At 56.4% G+C, this 16,400-nt stretch overlaps 1 protein-coding gene across 17 annotated transcripts in view; it reads left to right on the forward strand.

Moving 5' to 3' along the window:
• The window catches only part of DYSF (dysferlin), a 189,343-nt gene extending 180,171 nt beyond the window's left edge, over nt 1–9,172 (forward strand). For all 17 annotated transcript variants that reach the window (XM_062209628.1, XM_062209632.1, XM_062209630.1 and 14 more), the window contains 4 exons: nt 2,412–2,590; nt 4,137–4,246; nt 5,388–5,535; nt 8,924–9,172. In XM_062209628.1, the coding sequence (XP_062065612.1) occupies nt 2,412–2,590; nt 4,137–4,246; nt 5,388–5,535; nt 8,924–8,962 (476 nt within the window). In that variant the 3' untranslated portion in view covers nt 8,963–9,172. The remainder of the gene's footprint in view (nt 1–2,411; nt 2,591–4,136; nt 4,247–5,387; nt 5,536–8,923) is intronic.
• Nucleotides 9,173–16,400: the final 7,228 nt, after the last annotated feature.

Raw genomic sequence — 16,400 nt, forward strand, 5'->3', positions numbered from 1 at the left:
TTAATGCTATAACTAGTACTCAAACAGTATTTTACACTTTGTGTTTCTATGTAGGTGCAAACTGTTGAAATCTTTACTTAATATATACTAAATTGATCTCCTGTATATAAAGAGAATTGAAAATGAATCTTGATGTGAATGGAATGGGAGAGGGAGCAGGAGATGGGAGGGTTGCGGGTGGGAGGGAAGTTATGGGGGGGAAAAGCCATTGTAATCCATAAACTGTACTTTGGAAATTTATATTTCTTAAATAAAAGTTAAAAAAAAAACCAAAGGGGGCAGGCTTTGGCCTAGTGGTTAAGACACTGTTTGAGATGCCCACATTACCAGAGCACAGGGATTGGATGCCTGGTTCCACTCATGATTCCAGGCCCTGCTACTGCAGACTCTGAGGCAGCCGTGATGGCTCAGCTAGCTGGGTCCCTGCCACCCACCTGGGAGACCTGGACTGAGTTTCTGGATCCTGGCTTTCTGTTGCTAGCATTGGAGGGGGTGAACCAGTGGATGGAATGCACTCTTTCTCAAATTTTACAAATTAAAAGAAAAAACAGTATGCAAAGTAATCAGGCTCATCTTTTGTTCCTAAAACTAAAACTTAAAAACAAATAGTACCTTTTAACTCCATGAGATCTCTCTTCTCTACCATCATACTGTAGTTTATAATTACATATTTTATGCCTTTCGAATATTTTTTAATTTTAAAGGTAATAGTTAAGTGCCTATAATCTTACTATCCAGAGGTAATCCTATGTTTTCTTACAGTCTATTGTGTAGATCATGTTGGGATGTGTGTGTGTGTGTATGGGGGTTCAATATTCTGATATTAATATTCCATTAGGACTGTATTTTAAAGTGGAAATGGGCACTCATCTGCATTGAGGGTAGAGAGCTGTGTGGACGGGGGGCTGGGCAGAGGAATGCTGATATGGAGTTGGATGAGTGGGTAGATGGGTAGACAGGGGGTAGGTACGGCACTCAACAAGTGGTAGCTACAGAGGGCTATAGCTAGTGAAGATGAAGCAGAGTATGGATGGAAGGACAGATGGAAAAGTGGACTAATGAAAAGGAAAACTGGAAAACTAGGTCTGGTGCTTAGCTGTGTAAGTGAGCACCCCATGCTGAATTGTCTAATCTCTGGCATGGCATTCAAGAACTTTTTTCATTTGGCTTCAGGAAACAGTTTCTTGACTTTGTGATTAGAGCAGGTGAAAGCACAAGAAATTGCCCCTTTTTTTTAGGTCAAAGATAGTTGAATATCAACATTTTCATGGGATTCAGCCTAATTGTTGGAGCTACACAGGAAGATGGTGGATAAAATTGATGAGTAGATGAACCAGTACAAAAACATGGCTGGCTGGGTAACCAGGATGGAAAGGGGTAATGGATGCTTCACAGTAAGATACCACTTCCCACCTACTAGGGGGGCACTAACAGCAGCAGCAGTAGTAATAGAAAATAAGTGTTGGTGAGGATGTGGAGAAACCGGAGCCCTTGTGTGATGCTGGCGTGAATATTAAACAAAGCATCCATGGTGGAAACCAGTTTGGTGATTCCCTGAAAAGTTGAACACAGAATCACCATAAAACCCAGCAATGCTACTCCTAGATGTGAGCCCAGGAGAACTGGAAGTAGGCACGCAGGCACTACTTCAGTGTTCACTGAAGCATTGTTCACGGTACTCAAAAGGTGGAAACTGCTCAAGTTTCCGTCAACAGGTGGATGGGTACATACAAGCTAGCATAGGCAGGCAGTGGAATATTATTCCACCACAGGAAAGGTTGGCATGCCTATGTAAACTACAGTGTGGATGAACCTTGAAAACATGATGCTAAGCAAAATCAGCCAGACAGAAAGCACAAATATGATTCCACTTAGATATCCTGAGCAGGCAAATCTATAGAGGCAGTAGAGTAGAGGCTGCTAGGGGCTGAGGGAATGGGGCGTCACTGCCTAATGGGTACAGAGTCTGTCTAGGGGGCAAAAAAGTTTTGTGACTGTAATTCATTTAAAAAGCAGCATGACAGATGTGAGGCTGTATATACTTTACTACAATAAAAAAGCTTGTAAACAATTGGTGGATGGATGGATGTAAGTAATGGGTATACAATGGATTTGTCCATAGCAAGATGCATTATGGGAGAAGTAGGTGGCTTTGTTAAGGGTGACTGGGTACGAGTGGGTGGGAGCGTGAGTGAATGGGTAGGAAGCTGTGGTGTAGATGGGCAGAGAGGCTCTGCATGTGCGTGTGTGTGTGTGTGTGTGTGTTTCGAGAGTTTGAGACTTTGACCCATGGATGAACCCTGGATAGGAGCTGAGGAGGTGACCGCTTTCTTGACACTGCCCTGTACCAGGGTAGCCTTGGCTGGCAGTGATGGAGAACCCCTCAGCCAAAGACCACCTCTGTGTCACAGGCGCCCTGCAGCTGGATCTCAACCACATGCCCAAGCCAGCTAAGACGGCCGAGAAGTGCTCCCTGGAGCAGCTGGACGAAGTCTTCCACCCAGAACGGTTTGTGTCCCTCTTTGAGCAGAAGACGGTGAAGGGCTGGTGGCCCTGTGTGGCAGATGAGGGCGAAAAGAAGATCCTGGCGGTGAGTGTACTTCCTCTTTTGGCTGAGGCTGCTTCCATGGTTAGGGAGCACACACAGGCTTCCTGGCCTGCCCCCTCTGTTTAACAAAGCAGCCCGCTTCTTCCCTCCCAGTTCCCAGCTCTCCTCTCCCTCGAGGCTCATGTTCTGGGGGAAGCCTCTTTGAGGTGCAGTGTCACCTGTTTATCCTGGCCCTGTGGCCTCCCTATGAGCAGGACCCTGCATGGGACTATTCTGGTTGTGTGCACCTTGCTGGAAGGCCTGCTCGGGATGCTGGAAGGCCAGGGGAAGTCACCCTTCCCCTGTGCCCAGAGCAGCCCTGATGTTTCACTTAGTAGCAGCAGGCAGCTGGCCAGCTGCTGAAGTGGCCCTTGAAATACAGTACCCTTGTTATATAAAGAACTGTAGCTATTAGTGAGGCATATTAATACTCTAAAGGAAGAATGATCAAGGGACACACAGAGATAACTCACGAATGACATACAGGTGTCCATTAAACAGGAAAGGAATTTATCCCCTCTAGAGATTAAATCAGATAATATTTTAAATGTGATACTTGCGTCTATTTTTTTCCAACAGTTTTATTTATTTGAGAGTCAGCATTACAGAGAGGGAGAGATCGAAAGAAAGGTCTTCCATCTGCTGGTCCACTCCACAAATGGCTACAAGGCCTGAAGCTGGGCCTATTTGAGGCCTGGAGCCAGCTTCTTCTGGGACTCCCACATGGGTGCAGGGGCCCAAGCATCTAGGCCATCCTCTACTGCTTTCCTGGGCCACTAACAGAGAGCTATATTAGAAGAGGAGCAGTGGGGACACGAACTGGCGCCCATATGGGATGCCGGTGCCACAGGCTGAGGCTTAGCCTACTACACCATTGCGCCGGCCCCAATATCTGTGTCTACTAACAGTTTAAAAAGCAGAAATGCTCCCTGGTGGTGAGGATCCGGAGAGACAGAACCAATTTTCTGCTGTTGGTTTTAGTGTGTGGGGCTGCAAGTTGGTAATGTATAGGCAGAAATTTAACAGTATTTATGCCTCCAACTCTGTCATCCCACTTCTAAGACTCCCTCCTTAAGAAATGATCAGATAAAATTAGACATTTGGCTCTAGGGTGTTTGTTGCAGCATTATTTACAATGTCAAAGAGTTAGAAATAACTTACATGAACCAAAATAAGTAGTTTACTACATAAATTATGGTTAAACATCTATAGAATATTTTACAGTCATTAAAAGCCAAACTTTAATGGATGTATAATTATATAGTGAAATATATTCTGAAGTGAAAAAAGCTGTAGAATGACACATACACACAGACTGTGGTATCATAAACCTGCAGAGAAAACCAGCAGTGATGCATCCTGGAGGTGTGGTGATGTTCTTTGTACATTTCTGAGGTTTCTAAACGTTCTACGAGGAACAAAACAACCCTTTGTCTGAATAATAATAATGATGATGACAATGATGTGTATTTTGTTTGTCCTGGCTGGCTGCTCTCCAGCCACGGAGCAGAGTCTCTGTGCCCTGACCAGGGTCTCTCCGTCCCCTTAGGGCAAGCTGGAAATGACCCTGGAGATTGTAGCAGAGAGTGAGCATGAGGAGCGGCCCGCTGGCCAGGGTCGAGATGAGCCCAACATGAACCCCAAGCTTGAAGACCCGAGGTTAGTGTCCAGACCCCAACTCCTGATGCCCAAGGGTCACAGGAAGTCACAGGCACACCAGCCCAGAGAGAGGCTGCGCCGTGAGCGAGGGGCAGGTGACCTAGCTACTGCCGGCCTCACAGGTGACCTAGCTACACGCCGGCCTCGCGCGTGTCCACATCGGGCTGTGGGACCTTGCTGCCGTGCGGTGGTTTCATCTTCATTTCACGGCTGAGCAAACCGCCTCAGCGCGGCTCCATAGGGTCATTCCATCCGAGAAAGTGGTGACGCAGAGGCTCTCCGGCTCCACCACAGCCCCGTCGGGTCTTTCACCTTGCCAAGCTGCCTCCCACGGCTCTCCCGTGGGGTCAGAGCGGCTTTCAGAGGTCTTCTCACCTTGCTTTTCCCATCTGTGAGACAGGGAGACCAGCCCGTCTTCCCTCGGTCGCAGGCCTCTCGGGCAGACACTGCACGAGATGGTGGTGAGGGTTCCGGCTGTTTGCTGGGTCCCTCCCCACTGCCTGCCTGGTTCAGGGTGGACCTGGTGTGGGCAGCTCACTTTATCATGGTGCTCTCCAGGTGCCATGGGACTGGCAGAGCTCCCCAGGATGCTGGCAGCTGGGTAGAGAGACAAGAGAGACCCAGGCTGTGCAGTCAGATGAACACAGCCACAACCGAGAGGGCCTGCATCTTCTCTGAGTCCTGGGGCTGGCTGGGGAGGGTTCTGAGGGCCTTGGATGCAAGGAAGAGAAGATCAGCGTTCTGGGTGCCCTTCCTGCCGGCCTCCCTGAGCACGCACCAACCACATGCTGCTGGGCACGTGGCTCAGTTACCTGGGGCTTGCTGGGCCTGCACTCACTGAAGGCAGCAGCCTCTCAAGACTGCCCAGCTCCCTCATCTGTGGTCCATGATTAAGTCCTGGTCAGGAGAGAAGTGGGTGGGGCGGAGAGGATGGCCGGGAACTGGGCCCCAGAGCCAGGAGCTGGAGGCCCACAGGATGTGGGGGGAGAGGAACTGCAGGTGTGAAGGGCTGAGTTTAGGGGCAAGGCTGGGGTCTGTGGGGGCCAGGGTGTTGGCTGGGATGTCACCAGCTGACAGCAGGGTTTGGAGAGAGCACTCCAGGGAGAGGGCACCTTGCTGAGCTCTGAGACCCACCTTCCAGGCGCCCGGACACCTCCTTCCTGTGGTTCACCTCCCCGTACAAGACAATGAAATTCATCCTGTGGCGGCGCTTCCGGTGTGCCATCATCCTCTTCATCATCCTCTTCATCCTCCTGCTGTTCTTGGGCATCTTCGTCTATGCCTTCCCGGTGAGCAGCCTGATGGGGGAGGCACGCGCCGTGTTGAAAGAGCTTCGGGTCTGATGGGGGTGTCCATCTTTGTGAGAGCTCCCCCGTGTCCTGGCAGGGGTGGGACTCCTGGCCTGATAAAGGAGACACTGTCCCCACCCAGGGAGTCCCCAGTCAGGGCGGGGAGGCCCGGTCCTACCCGTTGGGAGCTCTTAGCCCAGTGGGGTAAATTGAGTTCTTGTGCTTGGTGGGGAGACATGGCTGTCAATCAGGAGATTTGGAGAAGATGAGGCCCCTTGGGCTGGTGGGCGGGAAAACCTGCCAGAATGGGTATGGATCTGGATCGGGTGGGGAAGAGAGGGTGAGGTGTGGGTGGCAGGGTGGAGAAAGCCCTCAGGCTTGAGGCTAAATCCTGGGAGAGGAGGAACTAGGGCCGGGAGGGGTCCTGCCTGCTACGGTCTGGTGGGCATGGGGAAGGGGGCTGGCCCAGGAACCCTCACTTAGCATGAAGCACGCTTGCGGCGCCCTTCTTCTGATAAGAAGCCAGCTGACGCCTGTCACAAAGCTCACCGGCGTGACCTAGAGACAGCGGCTGTGCCCCCAGCTCCGCAGCGCCCCACCCAAGGGGAGGCTCCAGGGCTGTGTTCTCAGCCTGTCCTTTGCTGGCTCGCACAGCTCCTCAGGGACCCCCAAAGATGCTGCAGCCCCCAGTGTGTCTGGCTCTTCAGACCCTGAGGAATTGCAGTGTTCTCAGGCTGACACCTGATTTTTAAAAATGTTCTTAAAAACTTTTTAATGTGAAAATTCCAAACTCATAGAAGTAGAGAGGTGTCTCTCCTCTCTCTCTCTCTCCATGGCCAGATTTTCATGGCAGAGATACAAACTTCCACAGAGAAGAAGGGACTGGCCGGGGGTGTGCAGCAACACGTGCATAGTTCCTAGCACAGGGCTCGCTGTGGTTCCCACTGAAGGCCTCAATACTGGGCAGCACCAGGCCAGCAGCCCTGGGAGCCGTCCCCACAGCAGGCAGGCTTCTCGGGAATCACTCACAGATGAGCTCCTGGCTTGTAGACCCTCAAGGTGTAGAGTGATGGAGATCTCTCTCTCTCTCTCTCTCTCTCTCTCTCTCTCTCTCTCTCTCTCTGTCACTGAGAGCTGTCAGCTGGCCGGGCCTGGTGTCCATAGAGTGCAGCTCCTGGAAGGGAGAGGTTAAACCGGAAACCACCCCCTGCAGTCCCTGGCATCATCCGCCAGGAGGAGTGGCAGAGGGGACATCTGGTGTTCACGGCCAGGCTGTGACTACCCTTTAGTAACAAAGGAGGGTCTGGAAGCAGGAGGGCCTGTGGGTGCAGCTGCAGGCCAGGCCCCCTAGGCTGGCCTTGGCTGCCCATGGTGCCACGTGGAGGAGGCGCATCATGTGGAGGAGACATTTCCTGAGACCCAGCAAGAAGAGTTAACAGTTGATTAGCAAAGCATGATGGGGGTCGAGGGTGGATCTGAGTGGTGGGTGCCTGAGGTCTGTACAATTCCAGGAGGCCTCATTCAGCAGAGGCAGGTGAGATCACAAAAGCAAGATTAGAGACAGCACAGAGGGGCATGTGCAGGTGTGGTGTCCTGGCGCTTTTGCTGCTGCCAGGGCCACCTGGAATCTGGGGACAGCCAGGACTTCTGCTGGGTGTTTCCACCCATGGGGCAGGCCCAGGCTGCTGAGCCTGGGGAGGCATGGGCCCCTCTCCTGGCCTGCCTCAGTGTATCTCCTCTTACTGGGCGTGTCCGTGGCTGCCACTCAGCGGTGTTGGGGTGGTGAGGGGCTGCTGTGGGCCTGAGGGAGGAGATGAGGAGGCTCGGACCACGGGGGAGAGCCATGGTGTGCAGTCAGATCTTCCAGCATGGAGCCCGGGCTGGGGGGTGTTCGAGCAAATTGGCGAGCTGGTGCAGACCCTCACATCTCCACATATGGTTGGTGGCCAGTGGCCTCGACAGGCTGGGGTGTGGGCCAGACAGGCAGAGTCCTGGGCCGGCCCTGGTTCTGCTGAGGGCCAAGCTGCCCCTGGGCACACCGAGATTGGAGAACTGCTGTCGTCAGGACAGGGCTCTGCACTTGGCGTCTGGAGGACTGGCTCTGCCTGCGAGACCTTGGCCCGTCCCTGTCACAGCTCTGTGACTGTCGGGGGCAGGTCCTTCACCTTCTCCGTGTCTCGTCCTGCAGAGTCTGGGTGGCCCATGCCCTACGTCCTGTCTGCCCCACCCCTGGCCCCTGGAAGGCTGGGGGAGGAGACCCTGCTGCCAGGCTAGGAGAGAAAGGGAAGCTCTCCTGTCATGCAGCCCATGGTCCTTCCTGGTCAGAGCCCCTGCCCTGTCTCCCTGAGCCTGGAGTTGTCCTCTTTACAAGGCTGGCCTGGGACAGGGGTGGGGGCCTGGAGGAGTCTGTGTCCAGGACTGGGCTAAAGGCTGGTTTTGCCTGTAGGCCTTTACTGCAAGCCGGGCGACCTGCTTGTCTTCACCCAAATCCCTTAATCACCTGGCCAGTCCCACCCCTATGAGGGCTGTGTCCTGGTGACCCTCACCTGGCTCTCAGCTGCCCAGGGTCCCGGGAGAAGGTCAAGGCTGTCCTTCTGCTGATGACCCAATCCCCCCGCCCCTTGGAAATTCCCCGGGGAGGAGGCTGTGGGGGCCAGCCTGTATGATGGGAGCGATCTGGGAGTAGGGCCAGCGTGGGGAGGCGGTCTGGCGGGGACCGAGGGTGGCCTTTTGTTTCCAGTGCCGGCTTTCCAGGGCGGCCCTGGGGAACATGCCGTCCCAATTAGAGCCCTGTGCTGCATGTGCTCACGGAGGACTGGGCGGGGAGGCCCTTGTCAGTCCTGCAGCAGGCAGGGTCCTGGCACTAGCCTGAGTGGTGGATCACCCCCAAACACCTCACACCCCAACTCTCCCCCTCTCTCCCTGCTTTCTGGGCAGGAGTGCGGTGATGGATGAGCTCTGGGTTCCCATGTGGGCGAGTGAGTGAGTGAAGGTGTAGTGGGGGGCGGGGTGGAGACCATGGTCCTACTTCAGCATCTGTCAGGTGGGAAAGGCCAGGGCAGGCCTCCCCAGGGCCACCAGCGGGAACCTGGGCTCGAGCACGCCCTGGGCTGCTGGGAGAGAGGAGTGCCGATCATGCAGTCTGGGCTCCCAGGCAGGAGGGCTGAGGGAGTCTCCAGTGGGTGTGGGTGTGGGTTGGCTTGATTGGCGACAGCCCCACATGGGGTCAGGTGTTGAGCTGAGCGCGAGCGTGGGAAGGTGGGTGGTGAGGGCCAGGTGCACGCAAGTGTCTGAATGAGGAGCTGTGGCCTCCCTCCCTGGCCCCTGTCAGGCCAGCTCCTGTGCCTGCCCCTCGGGGTCACCACGTGTCCTGCCTCCTTCCCTGCAGAACTACGCTGCCATGAAGCTGGTGAAGCCCTTCAGCTGAGGGCGCCCCCACCACGTCCAGCTCCTGCAGACCTCTGAGGCCAGACCGTCCTGCCAGGGTGGGCGGGTGCGCAGAAGGACTGACGAGTGCTCCCAGAGCGGCAGGCGTCGAGCCCTGGGGTCACCGCCTTTCATCATCTCTGTCTCCTCTGGCCCTCCCCTCCTTTGGATCGGCTCACACACATTTCAGTATAAAACAGACAGAACCTCAGTGTGCTGTGGCTGTGTGTCTCTCCTGTGCCTGAGCTGGGGCGACTGCAGGCCTGTCCTCCGGGGGCAGTGGGTGGGGGCCTGACAGGCTGTTTCCTTGACAGCAAGGTGAACTGGGGGAGCGGGCTGGGCTCAGTGAGTGGCCTGCCTGGTGGCCAGGAGTGTCTGCCTTTTCCCCATGTCCCCTCTGTCCCCTCCTCACTCGGGCGTCTCTCCTTCCTTCCCCAGGCTGCCCTTCTCAGGAGGGCACTCGCCTCTGCCTCCAGGTTCCTTTGCCCCTGTGGGGAAGGGGTCAGGCCAGAAACCCCCAAGCAGGGAGGGCTGCTGGACCCTGGCTTCAACCTTGTCCCCCACGCTCCTGGGGCCTTTTAGGATTCCTTCCCTCTGCTTTGAAGAGCTGGTCCGGACAAAGCCACCTTTTCCTCTCGTGGCCTGAAGCTTAGCTTTCGCTGTTGCCTGATGCTTCCTGCAAGAATCAGGCTTGATTGACAGGGACAGCAGGAGCACCCCTGGAGAGAGAGCCAAGAGCTTGGAAATGGTGGATTCCCCAGAGAGAGGTCTCTCCTGTTTCTTTCTGGGAGGCCCCAGAGGGACCCTCCTAGCCCCCCATAGCTCTCGACTCTGGCAGAGGTCCTGCCACACCCCACCTGATTGGCAAGACTGGGGGTGTCTGAAGCCCACCTGGGACAGGGAGCAGCACCTTGAAAACAGTGGTTCTATTCAGGCTGGAGGTGTCCAGGAGCCCTGGGGAGCCTGATACCTGACACCTAGAGCCAGGGGGCCACAGAACACACAGCAGGGACCAGGGGCCAAAGCGATCCTGGGGAGGTCCCTCTGGGACAAGCCTTCACTGAGTAGCACTGTGTGGAGGCCGAGAGGGAAGCAGGCACTGACAACTGGAGGGAGAGGAGCTGCCACGAGCTCCCTAGGAGAGGGACCCCTGAGGAGGGCATCTGAGAGCAGGGAAGAGGCAGCTGCTGGGCGGGGGAAGACCAGAGACCCCGGAGTGTGGGGGAGTTAATGGAGCCCTCTTCTGGGGGAGTATGGGGGGGTTAATGGAGCCCTCTCTGGGGGAGAGCAGAAAGAGTGAGCTTGGGACAGAAGGTCCCGCTTCTCTCTCCAGGTGCAGGAGGGCAGGAGCAAAGATGGGCTTGCCACGCAGCCATCAGCCAGGTTAAACAACGGGGGTCGCTGTGCTCTGTTTTTATCCCCCCTCTTTTTTGATTCCTCTGGGTTGCAGGTAATACCCTACTCAAACCAGTAAAGGGAATTTAATGGCTTTTTGGAACGAAACATGGAGGAGGACTGGCTTCAGGCAGAGGCTGATCCAGCTGCTCAGCCGGGTCACTGAGGCTTGGTGCCCTCTCTGCAGTCCACAGTGTGACTGCACTGTGGAGCCAGGCTTGAAGCTGCTCCCTGGCCCTGTGTGGGCCACCAAGCAAAACAAGCAGGCACTGGGACAGCGCCCCAGCAACTGTGTACTGAGGGATTCACATGGAGGGTGCAGAAGTGAGTTCCACACAACTTCGGTCTTGCATTACTCACAGTGAGGCAAGGGAAGGGGCCCCTTATGGGAGCAGCAGAGAAGGGGCGCTGGCCGGAAGCCACGGGTGTTCCCAGCGGCAGGGTGGAGGCCGAGTAGGGGAGCAGCCAGAGAGCTCAGCTCGCTCAGGGCGTGGTCCAGGGAGAAGGGGCCTGGAGGAGACAGCCCGGGCATGAGAGGGCTGGAAGGCAAGGCCCGGGTGTGGAGCAAGGAGTGTGCACTTGGTCCTGGAGGCGCTGAAGGCACACAGAAGGGCTCAGCGCGAGACTGAGCTTGACGAGTGCCACGTTGCTGGAAAACCCTCTTTATCCTGGTCCTTATCTGGGAGGACAGGGGTCCTCTCGGAGCTTATTCTCTAGATGAGTGTTGTGGCAAACTGCCTGTGATGGGATGGGCCGGGGCTGGGCGCTTCCAGTGCTCCGGTCTGTGGTCACCAGTGGTGAAGAGTGACCGCTCAGGGTGCTGCGTGGCCACGTGCAGAGAGCTGTTCTGGAGGAACTGTTCAGCAGTCCAGAGCCAGCCGGGAAGATCTCAGAGGCAGGGGGAGGATCGTTCAGTCACTCGAGAAGCATACATGTATAAATAAAATATGGTTCTACATATGGGTGTGCGTGTATACATATGTGTGTGTTTCGTCTACACCATCAGTCCTGTGTCCTCACCTCACCCTCACTCCTCCGCTTCCTGTGATCAAACCAATCACAGAGAGGCCATTACCCTCGGTGGTGCTGGTGACGAGGAGGGCTGGGCCACTTCGAGGAAGGTTTTCTCCCCATTAAAAAAGGATGCACACATCAATATCCACATCCTCCGCCTCTTGATCTTGTGGAAAAATGTAACGGCCAGAGCTGCGGCTTCCCTCTTGGGATCAGGAAGGGACAAGCCTAGGGAAGAAGGCCGCCCACAGAGGGTGGCAGAGCAGATGGGGAGGAAGAGCCGGCCCTGGTGCTGCCCTCTCTGCAGACGCGAGCTCAGGGTCCACCTTTGCTCGGATCGTGTGCTGCCTGCAGCTCCAGGCGCCCTCGCGGATGCACTCTGTTCCCCTCCCCTGCCAGCTGCTTGTACTGCAGCCGCCGGTAACCAGGGCTGCCGTGTGCAGTCGCCACATCTGAGACGGCAGACGTTTATTATTTATTATAACAATTTTCCCACAGATGGCAGTAAAGTGTTCTAATAAAACCAGTGTGTTGGAGTCGTTTTCTGATAGAAGTCAATTACCTTGAGAAAGGGGCACCTTTTTCCAATTCCCACAAGGGCACCAGCTCGCCCAGGCTGCTCAGCGTGGGGATGCTTGCCCTTCACCCGTCAGAGCAGGGGCGCTGCTCCCTGCACAGCTTGCTGCTGCTCCTGGGCACCCCTGTGGCCTGCTTTTCCTTCTCCCTGCAGCCTGGCCCTGGAGTCCCCCTCTGGCGGCTTAGTGTTCCGCAGGGCTCATTGCCCAGCCCTGTTCTCGTGCTGCCCACCCTGTAGGCAACCTCACCTGCTCCCCGGCTTCGCGTGCCTTCCAGAGACTCCTGACCCTGGAATCACATCCTGTAGCCTGGCCTCTCTCCTGTGCTGCTGGCACATTGTCAACTGCTGACCAGCTGAGCATGGCCCCTGGATAACTCAGTCCCCAAACTCCAACGTGCCTGCTCAGAGTCTCCATCCTCTACCCCACTGAAGGAGCTCCCATGCTGCTGAGCCCTCCTCATCTCCTCCCCCCCCCCAGATCCAGGACACCCCCGAACCCCACAGCTTCTGCGTCTGGAATCTCCGGGCCTGTAGCTTCCTGGCTTGCTCCCACCACCTCCACTTGCCATCAGACTCCCAGCAGGCCAACCCCATGGAAACCCAAGAGCCGCTGCCTTCAGCCCTCTTCCTCTCTAGCCACGTAGCAGTCTCATCCCACAGGAGGGGTCAGATATGCTGGCCCAGGGCCCCCGAGCCCAGGCGGGCTCAGCTTGTGCCTTTCCCTCCACCTCTGCTGTCTTTCCTCTGGGAGCTCCATCTGGCCTGTCCTGGGCCCTTCACCCTGCTCACTGGGTGTGGGGCCTCCTGCTGCAGAGCCCAGCACATGCCCAAATCCCCGCACCTCCCACCTCCCGGGCAGTCTGTGCCTGCGGGGCTGGAATCGCATCTCCCAGCTTAATGAGATGTCTGCTTCTTGGAAGGGACTGTAGCGAGTGCTTTTGCAAGCTCTTTCTAAATAGCCAAGCCCTCAGAGCCATTGCAAATGGGATTGTATGTCCCAAAATCCAGTTCGTTCTCAACATTTGGGACCAATTCTGGCAGTGAGGTGGAGAATAAATCTCATTTGTTAAAAAACGGTTTGGTAAAACTTGATAAGCCTCATATATCCAGAGTACTGCATTCCTGCCTTTATTTTCACTGCTGGTGTTTTTGAGATTACACACACACACACACACGCATGCACGCATACACAAACACAAATATTCACATCCACATATATGCATACATATACAAGTATACACGTGCACACACACAAATATACAAGATGGGCATTTTCCATGAACTTTTTGAAGTACCCTCAGGTATACATACCCAAACACGCATCCATGTGCACATTCACATACAAACACATACATATGAAGTACACTGACACATGTAAATATACAAAGACACTTCAAAAAGTTCGTGGAAAGGTGGCATGAACATACACAGTTCCCATGAACTTTTTGAAGTTCCCCTGGGTGCGCACATCTATACTAACACAAACACACATGCACAGCCCCATACAAATGGCCACACTCCATTTTCTGGTCCTTTCCTGGGGTTATGTGGGCAGCCTGGGACAAGGTGACAGGGAGGTCAGACGGACACAGAGGGAGCTCTGAGTGCAAGCCTGGCTGGTTCTGCCTGCACCCCCTCCACCTTTCCCATATGTCCCCAGGGAACTCAAACCGGCCTCCGGCCTCTCTCCACGTGTTTCATAAATGTGGGATTACCGGATTTCCAGAGGAGCCAGGTGGGCATCTCCTGCCTGGGACCTGGTGACAGCCCCGGAGGCGTTTCCTGCTGGGGAGGGAGGCCTGGGCGAGGGCAGGGGGTTGGCCCGGCAGGCTAGGTCCTCACATGGCTGTGCGGTATGGACATGAGCTGGGGCAACTTTCCTCCCTCCTTTCCCAATCGCTTGTTCCTCCCGCTGGGGCAGCACAGCTCCAGCTCCGGTTCCCTGTGGCTTGGCCCCGTGTGGGTTCCAGACCCTGATTCTCTGCCCTTGTTTAGGGTGTGTGCGTGTGTGCATGTGTATGTAAAAAGAGAGACAACAGATGGAGACGGAAATAGATTCGTGGCAAAGGACAGAGACAAGCGCAAAGACCGTGGCAGCGGGGGACAGGAAGGAGACCAAGAGCCCCACGCCATGGCTGTGGCATTTCCTTAGCTCGTCACTCCGTCGGTGGCCACAGCTGGCTTCCTCTGGCCCTTGGCGCTGGCTCCCACGAGAGTTCAGTTAGCAACAGAATGTGGCAGGGAGGAGAGATGACAGCCCGCGCCCGTCCCCAGATCCAGCTGGGCAGGCCTGCGTCACATTTTCCTCAGAACCCGGGTGAACGGCTCTGCGGGCTTCCCCGGGCCCCTCTGCCTTGCCTCTGTATGGCCGCCTGGTGTGTTTGGGGCAGCGGGTGGACAGGGGCTCAGTGCTTGCCCTGCCCGGTGCTCAGCGGGCTCAGGGGTTCCCTATGGGGCCCCCGGGGAGCCCACCTGTGGCCCTGCGCAGATCGGACCTAGGTAGGAAGCTCTCCCCCTTACTGCGGGCTTCAGCAGAGACGGCCTGGGATCTTTTCAAAAGGAACCTGGCCAACAACCAAGGGTGAAACCAAAGCCCGCAATGCACTAGGGAATCACTCACACATGGCAGCTTTTGAAATAGCTGCTGGTCTAGTCTGTCTCTTTGCAATCTGTTTTTCCCTCTCCCTGTCCCCGAGCACTGCCCGGAGAAGGAGAAGAGGTCAGAGAGCTTCAGGATAGGGAAGAGGGCCGGAAGCCCCAGGGAAGCGCCCCGCTAGATCCCACCGGAAGCGGAAGTGTGGGGTGGGCTCAGCCTGGGGTCGCTCCCGCCACAGAGACCGGCGGGGGGGGGGGGGGGCAGCGACGCTTGAAGGGCCAAAGGCTTCTTCAGTCCACAAAAGAACCCCGACCTGACCGTCTCTGGTCCCCAGAGACCTCCCCACAGCATGGCGGCTGAGGGTGCGACGCCGGGAATCAGAGGCACCGACGCCATTCCTGCCCCTCTCCCCCGCCGCTCAGAAACAACGCGGTGAGGGTCTCCCCTCAGGGTGTGGGAAGGACCCCCTGCGACGATGCAAGGTGGGAGAGCCGTCGTGGTGATCCCGAGGAGCCCAGGCTGGCCCGGCGCTGGAGGGGAGGGTGAGTACTGGGGAGGAAGGCAGGGCGGCAGCAGGCGCTGGCTTCCCTGTGACGTGGGCTGGGTCGACTCCATTTCCGCACCTGGGCAGAGCCAGGCTTCCTCCCTGGGTGTGGGGAGGGAGCGGAGAGAGGCTGTGCGGCTGCCCCGACAGCCTGGCAGTGCCCACCGCCCCGCCCTGTCTCCTGCCCTGGGTCCAGGGACTCCTTTCCTAGCCAGCAGCATGAGCTCAGCTTTCCACGTGCCGCCTTGGGGTGGGCTGGCCGAGGTGGCCCCCGCGACCAGAACCCCGCTGGCTGCAGACCCCGCGCCCAGGCTCCTCTTGCGGCCGGTGACACCCGGTCACCCTCAGACACCCTGCCGCTGTCTCGGTCTTGGTCACAAGTGTGGGCACAGGCACTCCCAAGGGAGCTCCCGGGGCACACATGCTCTGTGTGTGTGTGTGCACGTGTGCGTGCTTCGCGGCGGAGGCCAGCGTATTCTCTGGAAACCCAAGCAGAAAGGAGCGTGTGAATGTGGCCATCATCAGGCACAAATTAATCCCAGACATGCGAAGGTTTTCTTTTTCATTCTTAGCCCTACTGCAAATTCAATTATGACGCTCTGCCAGCTACTGAAGTGAGGGGACAAGTCAGTACGTGGCTGGGCCTGGAAAATGGGACAGGGCAGGGGACCCTCTGCGTCCACATTCTGTTCCCCCTCCTGCTCTCCTGGGTCCAGGAAAGCGTCAAGGTCTCCTGGATCCCTCTCGCTGCCCAGCCCAACCCTGGCAGTAGCAGCATGCCAGCTACCAGGTGGAAGCCGTGGGAATAGAGCTGGCCTCTGAGGGCTGGCCTGAGAAGTGACCCCTTGCAGCGCAGCTCACCGACTGGCACTGGCTCCCTAATGAGGCCTCTGGTCCCAGGGCTGGCACATGTGGTCACTCATCCAGGGAGACCTACCCTGACCGCATCCAGGGAAGAGACACTCGGCTGCTGGGCTCCTCAGCAAGATTTTGTGACTCCGTGGCTGTCTGAGGCCATGAGATATGCTGGGTGTCTCCCTTGTCCTCAGCACTCACGGGCCACCTCTGATGGTGCCTTGGCTTCTGGCTGTGGCCTGCTTGTGGGGGTGCCCGTGTGAGCCACAGCCCGGTCTGCACTGCACGTCGACATGCCGCTCCTCTGGGCTCTGCTACTGAGGGTTTATCTCTGGGAGCTGACCCACCTTCCTCAGGCCTGTCACAGCCTCCAGGGTCTTAGGCTGCAAGCTTGCCCTGGGTGGGGGGAGCCCTCCTGGGTCAGGGAGGTCCCTGGAGAGGCCTGCCATTCTTTGGTG

Source organism: Lepus europaeus, chromosome 13, assembly GCF_033115175.1.
Source record: "Lepus europaeus isolate LE1 chromosome 13, mLepTim1.pri, whole genome shotgun sequence".
Classification (NCBI taxonomy): Eukaryota; Metazoa; Chordata; class Mammalia; order Lagomorpha; family Leporidae; genus Lepus; species Lepus europaeus.